Source organism: Erythranthe guttata, chromosome 5, assembly GCF_056151865.1.
Source record: "Erythranthe guttata isolate IM_541 chromosome 5, IM_541, whole genome shotgun sequence".
Taxonomy (NCBI): domain Eukaryota; kingdom Viridiplantae; phylum Streptophyta; class Magnoliopsida; order Lamiales; family Phrymaceae; genus Erythranthe; species Erythranthe guttata.
In genome coordinates, this window is record NC_142537.1 from 15,428,760 (window position 1) to 15,451,033 (window position 22,274).

The window sequence follows — 22,274 nt, forward strand, 5'->3', positions numbered from 1 at the left end:
CCCGTTTTTTCCCATTCGAACTCCACATTTTGAAGCAAGATGATCATAATATGTGTTTTTTGGCTTGTATATATCAGATTGTGGTGCATCATAAACTGTATTTTCACCCAAAATGAGTGCAAACTAGAGCACATTCCATGAAATCTAGATGATTATGTTGAATTTGACACCATAAGGGTGGAGCTATAAGAAAAAATCACAGTTGAGGGATAGATATAACTATTCAAACAAGAGAAGTTTTTTCGTAAATTGACCATACCTCGGGAGTGATTGTAATTTACCCTTACAAGTAAAATAATCTAAACACTCAAATGCAACATTCCAAAAAGTTATACATGTATATGAAGCGAAACAACAAATATTTTTTTTTAAATCAACACAAATATATCATTAGTTAATTATATTTAACTATTACAATATGTTAGTAGACTATTTTTTGTTTAAATATAATATATGTATAAATTCAGTTCTGTGTCGGTTCCTATAAAACCCGCAACCCAACCAAGAACCATCCGATTATTGAAACCTAAACTCGATAGCCGACTCAGAACCGTTTAACTTACTCATAAACAGCTCGGTTTCAAATCTAAAATAGACCAAATCCATACCCATCACTAGTTACTAATCTAATAACATTCTATTATGTAACCCCCTTCCGTTCGCAAAAGCAAATATATACGAAACAAAACAAAATTATATACGACGCGCTTATCAATATATCTTTTTGGATACTTCCTATTTACATGGTTTGCTTAATGCAATAATAGATATTGTGCTACATAAAATAAGTCCAAATCATTTTTCAGTTTTTGCAGAACACAAAATATTGAAACATCAATACCAAATCCCCTCACAATAATACAACATTTAATTCTTCAAGCACATATAATTTCCCTATTAAATCATCACACCAAAAGCCTAAATAATCGAAATATTTATTTTCGCTCTCCAATGAAACCCCCTAATCGACATTTCGAAAACAATATCAAATTTTTCTCTGCCTAGAAATAGAATTACAATTTCGATATCCTAAAGAAAGTATGGACACCTTCCTAACAAAACTTTGTGGAACTTGTGACTGGATTCTTCCCCACCAGAACCTTCAAAGAATTCTACCAATTCACGACCCCAAAAAAAAAAACGAAAACCTCAAATTCAAATCAACAATTTCTCTCCTATTTGCACGGCAAGGAGAGAAAACAATACAGAAGTTCAAATAGCACATTCCCTATACAACCACAGCTTCCGGTTCTCAATAAAATGCTATTGTACGGAAACAGTCACATGGCGAAACTGGGCCCCACAATTGTCGGAAAAATAGACAATGATGAATAAACGCACAGCCAATCAAGTAAGGAAGGAATATTCTGCGATCATCATACTTGATACTTGAGCAGCTTTTCCTTCACATCTGGCTCCAAGGCAGACATGCATTGTTCCCACGCTCCATTTTGAAGCATCTGCAAATGTTTCGAGTGATTTACCAAGGTGTTATTTTTTATTTTTTTATTTCATAATCCCTTCGAGTAATTTAATGTTCAATTGGAAATCATTGTTGGGAGGCAAAGAAACCACAACTAGGGGAATATGACATTATTGAGAAACGTAATGTTTGTTTCGATTTTAGTGAAGATATTTTTTTCCTCGAGCACCAAATCATGTTTTGGTAGATTTTGGTTTAACGATACGTGATATTCATAAAGCAGCACGCTCGGTCCCCAAGTTCTTGTTTTGGTCACAAGGGCAGGTGATATATAACAGTTATAATTTATTTTGGCGAAATTCCATACTGATTATCTTCTAAAAATACAAAGCTGCTTACTTGTTTATAGCCGTTCAACACCTGGCAGACTTCATTGTGTAGGTCCTCACTCCTTATTTCCTGTAAAGGAACAAATGATCAGGAAAAAAAAAACGAAACAAAAACAACAAAAATTATTTCACTGTTTCTGCAGAAAGAAATTTGTAGCCAGTCTGATAATGCATTACTTACATGCCAACTTGCAATAGCCTTGCACATGAAAACAAGAGAATTCAAAGCCCCAGCTGGATTTGCTCTAACCTGCAAGTCGATGTAACATTTAATAATAATATGAGGGTGATTATGTCTTGATACCACAGCCATAGGTAAACAGAAAAACTTACCATTGCGCATAAACCTCTGAAAGCATCTTCCTTCTCTACGTCATCCCGTATCCTATGACAATTTTAGAATTAGATACAGATCAATAGAGTTTCTTACTATCCAAAAAAGACGTCCTAATCTATGATGTTAATTCTCACATGCAAAAACCTGAAAAATCACAAGACAACGACCCGACGTATAACCTCAAGAACATATAATTGTCTTACGAGATTATATAGATAATTAAGGGGCAGATGGGCATGCTAAATTAAAAAGAGATGCAAATAGTATTGACACAAATCAGATGTGTTTTCCAGAGTTTTCTCAACAATCATGTTTTCCTTTCTTTCTTTCTTTTTTCTCTTTTTCCTTTTTTTTTTTTGGCATACATCAACTCGATTGTGTGTCCTAAAGATGCCTGTTTTTTACTCTTTAATATGTGAAGCAATTGGCCATAAATGTAAGCAGATTTGAAGACATTAAAACACCACTTATAATGAATAATAAGGAACCAACAACTTACATGGACAAAGCAATGCACCACGACTGCAGGAAATGCTCCATGTGTGGTGAGACAAGCTCCGGGCAAACCCATGCAAGTCTTCCAAGTGTAATGGCACTATTTTCTATGAGTGATTTGTTCAAGCCCTAAACAATCAAAATCGAAACTATGAGTAGAGGAGCCCAGTTCTATTTGGACCTCAATCATTAAATTACTGGTCACATAGCATGATAACGGAATGGATAAGCCCAAGAACAACATGATATTACACTTTTATTTTCTGATTAATATGTGTGGATCTGATCGCAAGTGAATATAATTCTACAACAGATACAAGAAAAGGACAAAAGTGCTTCTGCTATCTACGTGTGATGTCACTTTTGCAGTGATTATTCCTTGATGATGTTCTAAAATGTATTGAACGAAGAACTATACTTAAAAAGTAATCGATGCATCCAAAGATTAATTTTAGTTTTACTTTTTGCTGATTTGATGAATAACAAGCAAATGAGGAACAACTTCAATCGGTTAACCTAAACTTCAGTCATGAAAAATAGAAGATATCATAAAATTTAAGAGAACAAAGTACAAACCACGAGCTAGAACAATAAACAAATACATAGTAAAGCAAAAATCAAGGATGGGTGACTACCTCGGGACGTTGCAGTATCGGGACTAAGCAAGAGACTACATTCAGAACTACAGGAGACATCTCCTTCTGAACCTGAAGTTAAAATATCAAATAACAATTCAGACCTCATTAGATAAACAACATGCAAAAAGAGAAATTATGTATACCAAATATTTGGAGTTGAAACAAAAGATAATAGAAATCCCACTGAACTATAGCTGAACACCATAACGAATCAATAATACAAATTTAGGATTCCAAAACCCTGAAATAAGAGAATCAGCACCCACCACCCAGACAATGCTAAAGATGCTGAGAAGAAAGGACCATACCTTTATTGCTAGTTCTCCAATAGCCCAACATGCATTGTTGGCGACAGATACAGTCTCCTTCAGCTTCGGGGTGTTCTGATGAGAGCACAAGTTATTAACAGGATAAGAAAGTTAAGTTATAAAATACTGTCAATAATTGCAGAGGGGTGATTTAACTTACCAATTGCTTCGCAGCAACATCGAGAAACTCAGCTAAACGAGAATGTAAATGAACTGGACAAACCTAATAAAATAATTCAAAAAAAAAAAAAACCTTGAATATCTGATTGAATCAAGACATAACAACAAGAGCGCACAAGTTACAAGGTGTAATAAAAACCCTCATTTCTAACTGTTCCAAAACCGTCATTGCTAGGAGCAAATAATTGATCTACGAACATAATCAGATCATGGAATATGTAGGCACAGCTTAATAGCTGGACCAACACTCAAACAACATCAAATCTAAACTTACTCTAGCAAGGTCTCCCAGCAGAGCAAAAGCACTTTGCCGGATGTCATAGGCATCCTCCATACAACATTGCAGCAGCAAGTCCCTTAAATTACTTTGTGAAACCTAAAAGACAACATAAAGGACAAAGGATAAATACAAAACAAAGAAGAAAAAAGGATGTTGAACACAATAACAAATGTTTAAGCTATTTTGCATATTAATTCTTAAGGAAGTCTTGCGACTTCAGCAAGTGGCGGCAACAGTTTGACAATACTATCAAAGACATCATGATGTGTAATCACCATTCAACATTACCATGATGATGCTAACATTTTATTTACGGATATAAAATGAATGAAAAAAAAAAAAGAGGATAAAGATAAGGGCATCAATATCATGAACATTGCATTGTACTCACCCTACCCAATAATAACCACCAACACCAGCCTCCACCCGGCCTCCACACCCCCCCCCCCAACCCACCCACCCACCACCACCCCAACCCAACCCAACCCACCCCCTGTTATCGGCACTTATATTTCCTCACTGTCTCTCCTACCGTACATCATAAAAGAGCATCATTTATAGCATAGCTTATTTAAAGGGGATCAGTAACTGAGATGATTTCTTGAGCAATAAAATTTAGCTGAAAGAGCACAGGCCTATGCAAACATGTATGATGCAGTACGGTAATGAACGGCATTATGAAAAAAAAAAGTACCAAACTCTCAATCCCAGGACCAAGACCCTCAGCAAGTCCTGAGAGAAGATCCAAGGAGCAAACTGTGAACTCTTTATCATACTGTGCCCCAGCTGAAACAGGATCAACCTAAAAGCACAAGTTTGGTCTTCCAGTCATTAGGTTGTTAAGGATACATAAATGCATAGATTTTGGTTAGTTACATGTATTAGTAAAAGGGAAGAATAAATAGAACCTAGTCAAAACTTTCAAAACCTTTAAAAAAAAAGGTAGAACCAACTTTGTCAGGCTAAATGCATCAAGCCTATTAATTACTATATTTACAGCTTCTGAAGCAAATGAAACAAGCACACTAAGGCTCTGCAGAGCATTTTCAAGTTTGCAAAAAATTATCTACAAAAAACCAATAGATAGTGAAAAAAGCAATATTACAACTGGAAACCATAACTACAGGGTCATAGATGTTAAAAAAATACCAAAATATCATGACACTTAAACTAATACTCGGTAGAGAGATATTGTGTCAATAAAAACCTTGGCCAATTGTTGAGTCTGGATGATGTTTATGCACCTCAGATACACTGGCTGAGCAAACTGTGAAAATCCGGTACCCAATGCCTGAAAAAAGACCATGTTACTTACTTTGTCCTCCACTGTCATGTTTCAGACATTTATAAAGGATTAGTGCAGAAACAACCTTCTAATCTGGACAGATAGTGTTTTCCAATGACATTTAAATACTTAAAGATACATAGTGTTTCACTTTGTGTATGACAATAACTGACTTCCACAAGATTCAATTACATGTTTGCAGGAGACAAGATTCTAAAACTTTTCTAAATACATATTTGCAGGAGACAAGATTCTAAAACTTTTCTAAAAACATATTTGCAGGAAGAAAAAATTCTAAGACTCTAGTCTTTAACACAAGTTCGTGAGTGTAATGGCAATCACTTGTCTGACAGCTCAAAGTATACAACTTTGGCTCCTTGGACTCCCATAAAGAAACAGAATAGAAGTGTCATGCCTTAGAATTAGTTCTGAGGAATGTTGTTCCCATAAGAGTATGCAATACCTAAGATTATAGTTTCGATACTGAAATCACATGATAATGTATTCAATGGATCAAATGATTTCACCACATAAAAAAAAGGCAACTAATTATAATAAAAGTCAATCAAACCTTGTAAAACAAAACGAAGAAAAGTTCAACTACACTGCTCCTTAATGTAGAATAACAGCTTGAATGTAACTTTAAAATGATCAAGGATAACTAGATACCTTTGCTATTGATGTAAAGCATTCGAACAGCGGAAAAAGATCTTTGTCAGAGTTAGAAAGCTGCTGCCACTTTCCAATCAATGGGGGCATTAAAATTTCAAGATATCTAGGCTGCAATTGTCAACATAGCGAAATAAGCAAGAAATGGAAAACATGTTCAAAGTAGGTAAATTAAACCCATGGAGCAAACAGTAGTGATGACTGATGAGAGAAATCATGTTTAGAACATAAATGCATCTTTGTGAATGAAAAACATGTTTTTAAGTAGAAATAGAACACACCTATGAAGAACAATTATGCATACCTGATTCAGCTCTCCACCAACAGCCTCTGCTAATGTTCCAAGAGCATCATATACAATTCTGAGGTTTCGCCTCTGCAAACAAGGTACTTATGAGAAAGAAGAAATAAGTGGAAGAGGGAGCAGAATAGACACTGAGAGAGGATGCTTTTAAATCCCAATCAAAGACTCTCATGCTCCTGACCATAAAGACAAGGAAGACCAAAAACTAGCACCGTAAATCAACCTGATATTTTCCAAAGGCCGCCATTAAGTGTTGCAAAATGACATCCAATCGTGGAGCCAACTCTTCTGCAGCTTCCTGCATATAAGGGAATTTCATATCAATAAGAGCTACAACTTGAACCAAGTTACAAACAGTTTCATGGAGAGAGAGAGAGAGAGTGGGGGGGGGGGGGGGGGGGGGGGGGGGGGGGGGGGGGGGGGGTTGTTTAACCTCTTCAAGTGTTGCAAAAGCTGAACAAGCAGCTTCTTGCACCCTCTTATTGTCATCCAATATTCTTTGCAGTAAACCCATCAGAACTTTGTCAAATCGTTCATGACCTTCTTGGTGAGCAGTACCCTAGAACATTTTAACAAGTGATGTCAACTCAGAACTGACCTTATAACTTAATCCCATGGGTTAACAAACAAATATAACATTGTAAACTAAGCAATCTTGAAAAACAAGTTTGAAGCCACGATAACAGAACGCAAGAAATTATTAGAAACCAAAATTAACTTCAGTTATACGTTAGTCACTAAGTTAATGCTGTCTGGTGTAACTAAAACCACAAGTCCATTCTCTAACAAATTCAAAGTCTTCAAGGGGAAAATTTATACTAACATCAACACTCTTACACTTTTAAACTTTGACTAGAATTGCATATAGAAATATGAATTGCATCTGCATTGCGGGTTTGGCAGTTGCCCTTAGATTTCCAGGCACTTATCACTAAGAACAAAGGATAACAAGGCTTGGCTTCAATATCTACCTGCTTAAGGTGAAGATAAACTACTACTGAAAGGGAAAGGGGAGGGAATGATCTGGAGATTTTCCAATACTAACAGTTGTGTCCACAACGTAACAGTCCATTCAATATCATAAGCTTTATAACATATCGTTTTTTATCAGAAGCTGTAATGCTAGACTAAACTCCAGATCCAAACACGAATAGCTTGTATTTGGAAATTATATACCCTAGAGATAGAATGTAGTGTAGTAGAGAATCCATTATAAGCATTGTAAGATATTTTCTCCAGTTCAAACGTGCCATAAGGTACTACTTTTTTCTACATCATCTAATGTTGTACAATATGCAACCTTATAACAGGCACATAACATAAGAATACCTTAAAGACACACTTGAGCCAAGAATCGAGAAATGTGAAATTTAAAAGTTATATTGATACTTGGGACTCTGAAGTGGCCCAATATCTGAATATGAATTGTGACATATTACCTGAACAATATATTTGCTAAAACGCGACAGTGTCCAACAAGAGATGCTTCGAATCAGAGGAAACTTGTCATCTAAGAGTGGAATGAGAAATGCAATAATCTGCACAAGGAAAGAAGATCAGCATCTAATCAGGCTAAGCACAAACAGAGAAGATATACTAGAATGCTGCGGGATATTGAATAAAGAGAACATGTAAAGAATGTGTTTCAATTGGAACAAATAAATCATATGTTACACAGACAGGATAAAAAAATACAGTCACGAACCGCTAGAAGCATCAAACATAAAAACTGCAACAGATAGAGTAGATGACACATGTTGGAATTCGTGTGATATAAGAGCTTGACTTTTAACATCACAAACCCGAAAAACATCATGACAACACTACGTTAGCTGCAAAACATGTACTTCTCGGATCCTTATCAGCTCAAGAGCACTCTGGTCCAATCTAGTTTCCACTACGTACTAGCTATTCAACCCACCTCACCTAGACTTTAATATCTCATTCAAGTCTATGAGAAAATATGTACTAAGGAGGTCCACTAATATTTTTTATGTAAAAGATATTTTAATTTCTGATATCAGATGCTGGCTCTACCACTGGATCCAAGGGATAGCAGACCAAGTCAAAAGCATAAATTAAAAATAAGGGCCACTTTCTAATTTTGGAAGATTTTGTTCCAAAGCTAGGTGCACGAAACAGTACTGCCTATTATGATATGATTTGATTGATTATTTACAGCTTCAAGTCATGTTATACAGATATTTCCCACAATATTTCATACATTGGACTGGCTACACCATTGTCTGCCATTAAAGGTAAAAGCCATCCTATAAAGAAAATAGAATTTAGTTGATCTCCCCTAGTTACTAATAGCCCTTATGTACCCCGGATATCTCATATGCCCTTCTATAAGTATTGAAAAAAATAAAAATAGAAATTTAAATCAAGGGTCTCTCTTCTACTCAGACACGAATAACCATTTTCATCCCCCATTATAACCTCAAGTCAGTATGCTCTGTTCCTTGATTTGTGACCCTTCCATTGGTTTGTATTTTCAAGCGAGTAAGATGCATAAATTGTTTAGTAACCAACGACAGGAAGGACACATTCGACTCCTTGTAGGTAGAGCTAGGAATATGCATGTATTTGTTGCACCTATATCGAAGTGTGATGACTTCATTTTGGCACAGTTCAGATTAATTGTAATAGTTCTTTTTCTTTTAAGGTGCAGTTACTTGAAATTTTATCCATGAAATAACAATTAAAGCTTGATACTTCATGCTCTGACAATTATTTATGTATTACCACCCCAACACTGGAACAGCTATGCAACGACTCTTCATCTTCACCATCAAGTAAGAAAACCTTTCATTTATATCTTCTGATTCTCTCCTACTCATCCCCCACTAAATTTAAGCCATTTTCTCTCTCTCTCTGTGTTAATTTCTTATGGTCCGGGGGGACACCCTAAACCTCGCTAACTAATGCAAACAAAGATGTAATATAAAATTGTTTGTGACCAATACCACTAAACATTACCTCGGAGAGATGCGGGTAAAGACCAATAATGCAGCCCTCGCCTATGGCACCAAGCGCTAACACTGCAGCTTCCCTCTCTTTCCAACCTTCATCATCTGCATTGGACAACTTTGCCTGCAAAATAGAAAAGGACAAATTCCAAAATCTTGAGAAGCTAATCTTAAAGAATACTTCACGAATTGGTGAAACAGAGGAATTGAGCAGAAGTATCTATGTTTCCATGTTTTTCATGCCTCATTATGTTCTTCTCCAACTTTCATCAATAATGACTACAGATTATTACCTGTTTGGCCTGTCCCATTCCATTTAGGACTTACTGAAGCGCCAAATTATAAAAAATGGCAGAGTCATACTGTTCAACAACTTAAACTAAGTACTTGGCATATTTGCAATCTTTACTGTTCCACCGAACTAATAATTACTGACTTCAGAATATTTATATAGTAGTTGAACATGGGTAAATGACGAAAAATCCAACAGCTATGTTCACTGTGCATAAGCAATTAGGCAGAGAATGTGTTTGTGTGTATGAAACACGAACACAGTGTTTGCGTGCATCAAACACGAACACAGTGTTTGTGTGCATCAAACACGAACACAGCATTCACATTATATTCTTTTTAATGGTCCTATTCTTCATTAGCCAAGACATATTTTTTTAATTATTTGTGATGCAATTACTATCAAGTATCGAATTCAAATTCATGTCAAACCCAGGAGTCTCACAAATCGAAGTCCATGTTAAACCATACTTGAAATTTTTATTGGTTTCCTAAAGATCACGGCAATGCAATACTATCTGTTGCTTCCAATGTATGCACAACAATTAACTGGTTTGGATGTAAGAAAGAAAATTCTACGATCCAAATTATACGCATCAATATTCAAGCCAGGGAATTCCAGTCGGGATCAAAGGAATGCAAGGAATTAAAGAGGTAGAAGCAAAATCAAAGAGCAGAAACAACAGAACTTCAATGATCATGCAACTAAACCACCTGCACAATGGGCATCATAGTGGGCAAGATCTCATCCCCAAACACATTGGAGATAAAATCTAGTGCGGCTGCACTGCATTTACGTAAATTCCAAACATTTACAATGTCATCATCCTGAAATAACAAAAACCAAGCAGCTAAATCAGAATATTTACATGTAACCTAAGAAGAGTACTGTCTAAGAAAATGAAGTAAACAGAGTTATAGACATTGAGAATCTATTTTATTGTACAGATATTGCAAGTATGAGAAAAATACATTTAATACAACCATCCTCTAATCATAAACGCTGAAATTGTATACATACCTCGTCTTCTTCATCCTCAGACCCATGAAAACGTGATGCATGAAACCGGGGCTTCAGATCCTGCGTATAATAATTGCCATCAGAAACATAAATCAACTCAGCATTTTATATCCAAAAAAACAGCACGAATTGCAATGGAACCTGATCTCGATCTGGAAGAGACCCATCCTCCTGCAAAAGGAAACATGGTGAATAAAAAAGGTACCAAATTATATCATTATAATTAAGGTTCAGAAATGAATTAGGAAAAACAAAACAAAACAAAAAAAACCTCAGCTTCTGCAAGAGATTCATCATCATCAGAATACGCCATGTTTAAGAGCAAAATCTACAGAAGTTGGGCAAATATATTAGTAAATAGTAAGTATAGAATTCGTATACTGAGTGATTACATAGAGTAAATTATAAGCATAACATGAATCATACTGGTAGAAGACGTGGCAAAAATTCCCTCAGGTTCTCTGGCGGCAATTCAGCTTCACAATAAGCAGACCTGTGAAGCAAAAGTGAGCTACCATGTACAACGGGGGGGTTCATAATTAAACAGTTGAAAAAAAACATGACTAATTAGGAGCAATGAACAGCATATCAAGAAAACAGTAATCATATCAGCAGTAGTAAATGCATGCGCAACTAAGAGATAAACTATAATTCCTGCATTTGTTTGCAAGAAAGCAAATAAATATTATGTCATTAGCGGTACAGCTGTATTTATTGATCCTATGGGAGTTATATAGTAATGCTAAGAGTTTGTTATGCAGTCAAATTCTTGATTTAAAATACCTAAGGAATCTGTTTGGACATTTACCTTTCAGTCCCAAAAAAAGGCTAATCTGTCTCACTATCTAGAAAATTCTCCATAAAGTTTCTTAATCTGAATAAAGGAGTACGAAATTCACATAATCCCCTGAGAATGGCAATCAACTTAAAGAAACGTTACAATCTTGTTTATTGAAGCATTAAACTAACAAATGGTCCTCATCAAACCGAAAAATATTTACAAATCTCCAGAATCAACCCATGCACTAACATATGAACTACTATTTTGTGTATCTAGGTCCATATGCTACACTACTAATAGTAGCTTGGTAGAATGTAACCTAATTTTTACAAGACTTGATAAACTACCCATTCAGAACAGTTTTTTCCCCTTTTTGCCCAGCAAAGTGAACAATAAGTATACCATTGTGTAAGTCAGAATGAACTAATACAACACTTAAACCGAACCAGATTTCAACTATCCCAAGCCCTTTACCCGAAATCAAAGAATTTCTTGATCCTAAAGCGATCTACCCCATTTTGACACTAATTAAAACAAAACCGGAGCTAAAGAAAATGTAGAACCAAGAAAGCAGATTTGCAACCGTCATCCGTGACCACCAAGATATATAAAAAAATTAGACTTGAGAAACAACTGCGGTACCAAAATTCACATGCTTCTAGAGCCACTTCATCGTCGGGGTCCTTGTTGACTATCAACATATATTCGATTATATTCCTTAAATGAGGCTGCAGTATCAAATTGAAATGGTATCAGGAAAAATATTTTGGAACATCACATCTCAATAGATATAAGAGATCAAAATCTTTTGAAGTATTTGTATATAAAATTAAGTGAGTACTAGTGACTCCTTAAACTATAAAACATAATAAGCATTTGAAAATTTAAAGGTGACAATATATTACCCACCTCCAAAACAGCAGAACGTACTTCAATCAGCTGAACAAATGCGGAACATACCTGTTTAGCAGAAGGGTAAAAAAAGAGTGAATTCCATGTAAGTGAAGTTGCAAAGCTGGGAGCCCTCAAAATTTATACAACTATATATAGGTTACAAAAGATGTGTTCATTATGAAAGATAACAAGTGAAAATAAGGATAGGAACAGACAGAGTGACTACATATTTAGAGCATTCACATCCACTAATCCTGCTCACTGAATGGGATTCAGTATATATAACACTTCAGAAATAAATCCTCAGAAAATAATATAAAGCATCACAAGAAATAAGAAGAAAACCAACAGGCTAGCAAATCAAGAAAGCTGAAAAGGAAAACTAACATAACAATAATGAAACACTGGATGAAATAAGCACAAGGTGAATGGAACTGGAAGTATGACGTCTGATACATTTGGCAGAGATCCAAACATCAATTCCTACAACCAACTCAAGAGGACAACTGAAAGAATTTCTTACCAGCTTCCGCACCTCTGCAGTTGGGTCATTGGCAAGGACAAACAAACCTTGCAAATATTTATCCATAGACAAATGCAAAACCTGCAAATTTATCAAAATAAGTTTTGACGTATATACATGTGAGGGAATTGACTGGAAAGTAATGATTCCAAGTCACATTGATCGACACTCACCGTAGGCATTAGCATAATGTACTGATTCACCGAACCCAAGGACAGCTTTCTTAATGTAGCATGTGGGGACTGGAAAAGCTGTTTAATACAAAATTAGACAGCATGATTCTTGTGAGATAGCAGATCAAAAAAATTTAGTTTCGTCTTCAGAGGAGTAAGGTGGGAGGGAGAGAGGAGGTCCAAAAGAACATCATAAGAACCTGGAGGAATCTTGGAATAAATGCATTAATGGGCCGTTCAGATAATCCAGAAATATCAGAATCAAGCACTTGGGGCACATCTTCACAAATCTGCATTGGTACACACGTTAGTAAGACTTAGCTTCTTCCAAAACCAAGTAAAGTACATGAAGAGCTTGTTGCATTGTATGTCAATGAAAATTCACACCGAAACAAAAATCATGGCCCCGAGACATCGTGATTCATGTACAACCCAACAAAACAAGAAATTTATACCTTGGACAAAGCATCCATAGCACCTTCCATGTGATTGGCATCATTACTATCTAAACACTTTACGAGGACATGTAGCAATTCAGGCCATCCTGCAACTCCCTCAATCTGAACAAAAGTACTGATAATTGTCCCAGCTGTAGACCTGATTTGCCTATCTGCTGCTCCCATACAAGGTAACAACTCCGACTTTATATAGCGTTGATTTGCAGGCGGCATGGTTTTGAATGCACTTCTAAGGTTGTTCTTCAGAAGCAAACCTGCTGCTTGCCTAACCTCCACTGATATCCCCTTTTATATCACATTCACAAAATAGTCAGTTGACCAAAATAGCCCAAAAGTTCACTACACAGACTCGTTTACAGACATTGATATTTTAGTATAGTGCATCTTTAAATAAAACAGCAATATGACAAGGTCAAACTAATTAGTTTACAGTCGAATAGTTCCCGGATGATTGCAGAATTTCAAACAAGTTCACCCATCCCACCAACTAATAGTGTGATACATATTACGTCACATTGCACGCTCATTCATACCACAATTAAGTACTCACAGCCAAGCTTGTATTGATTACCATCAGTTTTTTTTTTCTTCCCATGAAAATGGCTTTCCATTTCTTTGTCACGTCATATCAATCTGCAAATGCTAATAGGTTTCATAAAAGCCTCCATAACACATACTTCATAACAATCCCATACAAATTCCCTTTAATGTAGCAACAACAACTTGCTCAATGTAGCAGAATGTTTACGTAAAAATCAAAATGAACAAAATTAGTGGAAAATTAGGTTAAAAGGAACATGATTAAGTTCGTCTACTCATACAACTCATTCTTAACTTGGCCATGTCACTTGCTCCAAATTCATATGAATACTGGAAACATAATTATTTTTAATACCAAAACACCGAAACTCACTTAACATTGTCCTAAAACCAACAATCCAACTGAATGATAACTGACACAGACTTCCAAAATTAGCCTTTTCACCATATATCAGAAAACAATCACCGAAACTCGATAAGCACATTGATTTTTGTACTAAACAAGTAAAACAACTACCAACAAAATCACTAAGCAAAAACTCAAACTTCAATCACAACCACTTCCAAGTCAATTCAATATAACTAGGGCACAAAAACAAACAAAAAAAAGAAAAACAACAACCTCGGCGTGCGCGAAGATAAAAGCGAGATAATTGTTGAAATCGGGGAAGTGGGAGTACTGCTGCAGCTTCTGCCAAATCATCGACTTGTCATCGGAGGTGGGAGCCATCTGCTGCTCCAGCAGCCCACAGATCTCCCTGAGCCCCTCCTCCTGAGGCGTCCACGTCGACGCTTCGCCGCTCAACGCCATACTTTCTCTCTCCTAAACACGAGAATCCAATCCAATTTGTTTTGTTAAATTAGTGAACAGAAAAATTAAATATCAACGGAAGGTGCGATGAATGTTGTTGAATTCGGACAAAATTTCTAGAGAGAGAGAGAGGGAACAGAAGCAGAGCCGAAGACGAGTTTGAAGGCTCTGTTCCGAGGAAGGAGAAGACTGGAAAATTACAGAGAGAGATTTGGGTTTTTTTTTGGGCTTTGAGGAGGGAAGGATTCGGTGTGCGCAGGTGTAGGGTAAGACTATGGATCAACCAATTAACGGAGATGTTCTTTTCCTTTTTTTTACTGAAATGATTTACGCGGCAGTAAAATTACGAATGTCGTTCACAATTGCATTTCCTTTCTCTCTCTAAAACCTACCCAATTCACTCAAACCCCAAAACCACCAAAAACCCCCAAATTTCACAAAAATCCTAAATTCTTCTCACAATCCTTCCAAATCCGAAATTTGGGTCAATTAGACAGGTAATTACTCATCTAAAGTACTTATATGTATCGAATTTGTTGTTAATCCTCTGAAATTTGAATGAAAATCGCGATTTTGGGGTGACTTTGGGGAGAAAATCCCGTCTGATCCACGCCCAAAACAGCCGTGGGAAGGCAGTTTCCACGCCTGAATCAGGCGTGGAAACTGCCTTCCCACGGCTGTTTTGGGCGTGGATCAGACCAGCCGGCGTCCGGTCCAGGCGCCGGTCAGGGGTCTTCACGTCCGGACCGGACGTGCAGAACCCTGACCGGCGCCTGGACCGGACGCCGGTTTTATTTTATTTTATTTTTTTTAATTTGCTGGCGCCCGGTCCAGGCGCCGGTCAGGGGTCTGCACGTCCGGTCCGGACGTGAAGACCCCTGACCGGCGCCTGGACCGGGCGCCCGGTTCATTTTTTTTTTTTTTTTTTTTTTTTATTTATTAGTTAACTTATATTTGGATACGCTGATTTTTGTAGAAGTCAACAAGTAGGCTTCAATTTATTTTTTATCGGCGCCGAGACCGAAAGCCCGGTTCAATTTTTTTAAAATTATTTATTCATTAGTTAATTTATATTTGTATACACTGATTTTTGTAGAAGTCGACGAGTAGCCTTCAATTTTTTTTATGAATTAAATAATTAATTCATTCATTCATTAGTTAAGTAATTTGTATATGTTGATATTTGTAGATGTCGGCGAGTTGGCCACACGGACGGGGCAAGGGACCGATGACACGTGGCATGAGACCAGATGGATTTGCTGGAATCGAGGAACCGGTAGATGATACCACTGCGCAAAGAGAGGGTAGGACACACAAGCGTAAGGTTACTGGATCTACACGACGGGGCGAGCGTAATTTGCGACTGAGGGAGCCAGATGCACAGACCGATGAGGATGATGATGATTCACATGTAGGTTTCGAGGGTCAGTATGTTTATCCGGTGCCAGATTTTGGATTAGATGACAATGATGATGGCAATGATGTTGGCAATACCTTTTCCGCATCCCCGACTACTTTGACAGGTGCTGCTGGTACTTCATCTGGTGGTGCTACTCATCGTCGGGGTAGTACTTCGTCCGATACTGTTACTCGTCCGTGGAAGTTGACTGGTCCGGCACCTGGTGGACCTACTGACTATAACTTGATACCGAGTTTCGGAGCGCACGTCGCCTATTTATTGGAGAGAGCAGAGCCATCTCCAGTTCCATTCGTGTACGACATCACACGATTGTTGCATCCGTACTACTACGATCACTTGCCAGCATCCCGTATTCCAGGATATCATATGGTACCAGATGATGTCTTTAGACAGGTTCAGGATCTGTGCACGCCATTTTCTGATTATTTACAGTTGCAGCCACCCGATATTCCAAATGATGATACGAATGTTGAGCATGATACTGGACCGTCACGTATGCCATATTCCCAGAGCAGGCGGCACAGGAGGGACTAGTAGCTATTTTTATATTTATTTTTGTTATTTCGTTATTATCAGCAGACTGTTAGCTATTTTTATGTTTTTTTTTATTATCGACAGACTTACGTATTTTTAGGTTTATTTGAGTTTCTCGGATTACTACTTGGATAAATGAACAATGTTAACTTTTAGGTTTATTTCAGTTTTTTTTTTCATATTATTTCAGTTTTTGGCTTTCATATTATTTCAGTTCTGGATAAATGAACAATGTTATTTTTATATTTTTTGCCCAGTATAAAACAATAATTGCATTTAAATAAGTATTTCTTTACATATTCGTAGTTGCCTAGTTGGTCAGGGCAATCTTGGTTTACCAGACAGACCCGTGTTCGAAATCTTGGAAGCGTGCGTGTTTTTTAATTTTTTTCCCAGAAAATCATGAAATGATTAATTATATTTAAATAAATTAAAATTCACAAAATCGTTGTTGCCTAACTGGCAGGGGAGTTGGCAGAAGCTTAATGTTATCCTGTGTTCGAGTCCTGCTTGGAGCCCGAGTATTTGGATTTTTTGATTTAAAAATGCAGTTTGTTAAGAAAGGATACAGTAGCTTAAAAACTACTTCTCTTGGCTTCACAGAGCATTACAGTAGGCATATATGCAAGCAAATATGCATTTTTTTTTTCTTAAATTGTTTTTAAAAAACTAAAATATTTCAATAATTAGCACAAACATCCATAAATTATAATTGAATTACATAAACTTCAAACAACATAAAATTAAAAGGAAAAAAAATCAATCAACTGTTTAGAATGTCCCACGCACGACGCCTACCCGCTAATGCATCGTCCAAATAAGCTACACTATCCTTCCTGTACCTCCGCCACTGCATGTCAAATGGAGGCAGTGGACAATTATCATTCAACTTCACATACACAAAATGACTCCCTTCCGCCAGGTATACAATGGTCATCTCGTGCGATAGTTGTGAAACACCAACGGGGGAGAAAAGCGGCAAATACGTCTGATTTCCAGAACTGCTTGTCGACAACACCAAAGCGTTGTAACATGTTGCTACGACCACTCCCACGTCCGTAATAGTCATCCACTTATTTAGCGGTGCCGGTCCATTTTGCCAATGTGCCACACTTGTCATCACTTGATATATGTAATTCCCGCCGCCATAGTAGTCTTTGAAAAACTCATCATTTTTTCTGAGAAAATTATAAATATCCAATCTAACATCATACCAATTCTCCTCGTCGCCCTTGACTGCACATGCAACAGACCGGTATCCGCAGTTACCATCGCCTAACACGTTCTTCCACGTCACAACATCGGGTACAAGTGCAAAATGTAGATTCCGGATAAAGTCAGGTTGGACAATGCGTTCCGGTTCGGCCCCACTTACAGTAGATGAACGACCTCGACTACGATTTCTGCTAGATGAATCAGAAGGTGGACCACGACCTCTACTGCCTCGACGGCCTCTACTACCTCGTGGTCGAGGTTCCCACGCTGACAATTCTCTCTGTGTGGAGTTGTTCCTCGGTCTGCCTCTTGGTCGTTGTACTGACGGCTCATTTAATTCCGTCTCGCCGGGGTGTATCCTTTCAAAAACTATGTCCGCCACATCATTAATCTCAACGTCAGAACGTTGACGCAATTCCTCAACCAATCCTTCTAATCTTCCAAGTGCTTGTGTCCTATGATCGGGGACTGAATCGACACTCTCAGCATCATTGCCATCCAACAAAATCATGGTCCTCCAAAATTTATGGACATCTTCTGCATAAAACACACCACCACGTCTACTCTCTTTAAGATCAATGTCATGTTTGCAAGGGAGACCGTGAGTGTTCTTCAAGTAACAATTGCAATTCTCGACATTTTTTTTACGCTCAACGTCCAAAAGTTTAAGGGCCGCATGTGTGACGATTCCGGAAGATAAAATCCTAAAAATGGGTACATTGATAGTCTTCGCTCGGATCCTCCTTGATTTGCCAAATGTTTTCAGAATCTCATTAAGTTGAATAATCATCTGTGAGTGATACTGAGCCCAAAAGGTGTCAAATCCACCGGTGGACGACGACAACCAATCCTTTACTGCTTTATGACCGCTCTCAACCCTAATTAGTGAACATAGGAAATTTTTAATTCACAACTAATATTAAATTACGATTTATATTGCACAAGTAATATTAAATTACCTGTTTGTCGAGGTATTGCCGAGGTGGAATACATAATCTGTCCATGCACGAACAAACCTATCTTTGTATATGAGCCAAGTCGTATCTAGGTACTCGAGTAAATCCGCATTGTTTCTGTACTCATCGACCATCGCCGCAAGGTTACTCTCGTATTGTGCAACAGATAGTGAAGTTACAACTCTTTGCCAAACCTCACGAACGAAGGTAATTCCTCGAGACTTACTGTTACCCAAGCATTGTGCAGCACGACGACCCACATTCCTATTGATATGGAATGTGCATAGAAGATGATATGACTCTGGGAACACATTCTCTAACCCCTTTATTAGCCCCAATTCCCTATCAGTCACAACGACCCCCGGTACATTGTTTGGGAGGTATAGTTTTCTCAAATTGTTCAACGCCCACGTATAATGATCTTCATTTTCATGGCGCATAAATGCCACTGCAACAGTAAAATTCAGACCCTCAGAGCAAACACCAATAATCTCCAACAAAGGCATTTTGTACACATTTGTTTTGTACGTACAGTCAAACAACAAAACGTATGGAAACAGTCTCAACATTTCGACCGACTGAGGGTGTGCCCACATCAGATCAATCACTTCATGCGTAGTTGGATCAGTGCGGATCCACTTATAATACTTATGTTCCTCAAGCAACCCAACCAAATGCGGCATAATTGTATGTCCGCCTCTAGCCTCCTTTTTCATTTTCTCCTTTTCATTGTATATTTGTCTCAAATGCACATCTTTTGCCAAGTTCTTCTCTTTCAAATGTATTAATATCTTCTTCGGCGGCACATGACTTTTTGCCAACATCCGAGTGATTTCCACCTCCTCTTCAGTCATTTTCGTAGACCCATGCCCAAACAAATATACGGGATCATGATTATGTTTCCCGTATAATATTCTAATTCCCCATCTATCCCCGTAATGTTGCTCTCCCTTCAAGTAAAATTTACAATTAATCTTCTTTGTGCCCGACCATCGAGAGTTTGGCACATCTGTGTCTGTTTTACTTGGTCTCTTCACCCCAAATAGATCACAAGTAAGATATGCTCTATTTGAAGGGCTACTACGGCTCACCAACTTTACACCAAGATTCTTGGCGGTCATTCTCGCCCATTGTACCAACTCAATCCTCGAGTTAAAAAGTTCCGGTACTATAAAATGCTCACTATGATCAACTTCAAATGTAGAAGAATTTTGTTGTTGCTCTTCCTGAAATAATTATAAATAAAATAAGGTTAAAGAATAATAATAAAAAAAAAAAAAAAAAAAAAAAAAAAAAGTGTTCCGCTTCCAAACCGGACGCGGAAATCGGTTTTGGGCACCCAAACCGGACGCGGTTGGCAGTTTTCCGCGCCCAAACCGGACGTGGGTTTTGGTTTTTGGCGCCCAAATCGGCCGCGGGGAGTAGTTCTCCGCGCCCGAACCGGACGCGGGAAATACTTGTTCGCGTTCGAACCGGGCGCCGAGTACCATCCCGTGCGTTCGGTTTGGACGTGGATCTAGGTTTTCCGCGTTCAGTTTAGGCGTGAGACGTATTTTGGGGCGTCCAACTTGGTCGTGGGTCTTGTTTTCGCGATTTAAAGAACAAAAACGAACAAATTTTACCTCGTTGGATTCCGTATCTCGATCCTCATTCGATGCACTCATTTTTTTTTTCAAATGGCTACAATAACATGTGTTTTGGAATGATTTCTAATATAAAAGCTAAAATTGTAGAGAGAGAAAGAAAGTAGAGAGTGGATTTTTTTAAACCCGCATTCGTAATTTTGCTACCGCGAATATCACCTCCCTTTTTTTATTATGTTGTGGGCCCAGTGGGCGGTGGTATATAGTGGCGAACAGAGAAACCAATCTTGGTTGGCTTTGGCCCATTTTCTACCATTTTTTGCTATTTTATTAGCCACTGGAAGCAGGAATTCTGTACGAAATTGGAATATGATTTTAAGGCCATTTTTTTTTTCTTTTTTTCTTTTCTTTTTTTTTTTCCTAAATCCTATTTTCGTAGAACCAACCTATAAATTATAATAGATATTAATTATGATGTTATCCAAATATATTAAAATGTTTGAAACTAAAATTAAATAAATTATATATTCTCCAATACCCAAACACATAGAGCACCAAATTAAAATGCACAAAATACTACTCCTTCAGCTTCTTTTTAATTGTCGTTTTAGCCATAATTTTATTTTTTCATATTAAGTGTCACTTTAGAATTTAAAAAATACGACAATATTTTTTTTTTTTGTTCAATTTTGCTTTACAATTGACGAGAGATTAATGAACTAATAAAGAGAGATTTAAAGCCACAAAAGGGTTAATTTTGTCAAATATCTTCTTCCTTCTTACCCAATTAATTATCGTTTTGGCCGAGGAAAAAAATCCCCTTTTATTTGACGTCGTAAACTTTCAAAGCAAAACATTTTCTTTTATTTCCATGTTTGCCCTTGTTATTAATTGTTCCTATTCTGTGATGTTACAAGCTATTTTATATTTGTTCAACGAATTAATGAGTTATTATTTAGAGAGAGAATAGGGTAATCTTGAATTTCACTATCAGATTAAAGACTAATTAATGAACTTCTTAATATGTGTGAGAAATCCTTAAACGTCAAATGTTGGGGAAGGATGGAGTATTATTTTCCCTAAAATCAAGAGTAGTTATCAACTTTTTTAATTGGTGTGCATTAATCTTAAACGACACTTATTTTGAAAACTGATGAATTATTAGGTTAGGGATGTTCAATATTCGAGTTGGACCCGAACCGATACTTGTGATTGTTTGGGTGTCAACCGTCGATATCAAATTGACGGGATTCGCATTTGTATTTAAAACATTACGATCGTGATTGTTTGTCCATTGAAGATTAAAGGTGAAGAGAAAAATTAAAAAAAAAAAAAGAATGAAAAAAACCATTGGTTAATGCTCAAATTTTGAAAAAACTGACTAATTGAAATCTTCAATCCGATTGGGTGAACTACCAACCCGACAATCAGTAAACCGGCGATTATGATCCGTAATTGGACCCTTAAAATGAAGGGTCGGTTACCGGTTAAGGGTTTATCTTTTGAACCGTAAACCATCGATTCCAACACGTAAACAAGCGGTTCATTATCCATAGCATATCTACATCAATTACTCGAAATCACTACAAGAAAAAATGGCATTAGTGACACCTCAACTGTTTTTTTTTTTTTTGAGAGGATTAGTGACACCTCAACTGCGAAAAACAACAGTTCGCAACAAAAGTTGTCACTAAACGCATATATTCAAGGGTAAATTACGGTCACCCCGAGGAGGTATGGCCAAATCACGAAAAAAAACCCATTTTTGTTTCGGTAATTACAGCCACCCCTCCT

The 22,274-nt window shown here is 37.2% G+C and overlaps 2 protein-coding genes across 2 annotated transcripts; both read right to left on the bottom strand.

Moving 5' to 3' along the window:
* Window positions 1–798: 798 nt before the first annotated feature.
* Window positions 799–20,784, bottom strand: LOC105966365 (transportin 1). The gene is made up of 30 exons (XM_088817758.1): window positions 20,700–20,784; window positions 14,584–15,079; window positions 13,419–13,706; window positions 13,164–13,253; window positions 12,964–13,041; window positions 12,791–12,871; window positions 12,283–12,333; window positions 12,016–12,101; window positions 11,019–11,085; window positions 10,864–10,920; window positions 10,734–10,763; window positions 10,593–10,652; window positions 10,286–10,399; window positions 9,291–9,404; window positions 7,748–7,846; window positions 6,742–6,867; window positions 6,532–6,606; window positions 6,309–6,380; window positions 6,005–6,115; window positions 5,258–5,341; window positions 4,745–4,852; window positions 4,045–4,146; window positions 3,751–3,813; window positions 3,591–3,665; window positions 3,280–3,351; window positions 2,649–2,773; window positions 2,146–2,197; window positions 1,994–2,062; window positions 1,823–1,882; window positions 799–1,460 (listed from the first exon to the last, which is right to left on the bottom strand). The coding sequence occupies exons 2-30, from the start codon at window positions 14,770–14,772 to the stop codon at window positions 1,377–1,379; spliced, it is 2,682 nt and encodes an 893-aa protein (XP_088673884.1). The 5' UTR covers window positions 14,773–15,079; window positions 20,700–20,784; the 3' UTR covers window positions 799–1,376.
* LOC148770741 (PKS-NRPS hybrid synthetase cheA-like) lies at window positions 17,414–20,071 on the bottom strand. The gene is made up of 2 exons (XM_088817759.1): window positions 18,901–20,071; window positions 17,414–18,819 (listed from the first exon to the last, which is right to left on the bottom strand). Exons 1-2 carry the CDS (start codon window positions 20,016–20,018, stop codon window positions 17,490–17,492), a joined length of 2,448 nt encoding a protein of 815 aa, XP_088673885.1. The 5' UTR covers window positions 20,019–20,071; the 3' UTR covers window positions 17,414–17,489.
* Window positions 20,785–22,274: the final 1,490 nt, after the last annotated feature.

Bases quoted from the DNA above. Each gene is read 5' to 3' on its own strand.
- LOC105966365 (XM_088817758.1), bottom strand. From the start codon at position 14,772: ATGGCGTTGAGCGGCGAAGCGTCGACGTGGACGCCTCAGGAGGAGGGG. The intron at 13,042-13,163 runs GTTCTTATGATG...TGTATTAAACAG, and splicing joins TTATTCCAAGATTCCTCCAG to CTTTTCCAGTCCCCACATGC. The intron at 2,198-2,648 runs GTAAGTTGTTGG...AAATTGTCATAG, and splicing joins TGGTGCATTGCTTTGTCCAT to GATACGGGATGACGTAGAGA.
- LOC148770741 (XM_088817759.1), bottom strand. From the start codon at position 20,018: ATGACCGCCAAGAATCTTGGTGTAAAGTTGGTGAGCCGTAGTAGCCCT. The intron at 18,820-18,900 runs GTAATTTAATAT...TTCACTAATTAG, and splicing joins GGCAATACCTCGACAAACAG to GGTTGAGAGCGGTCATAAAG.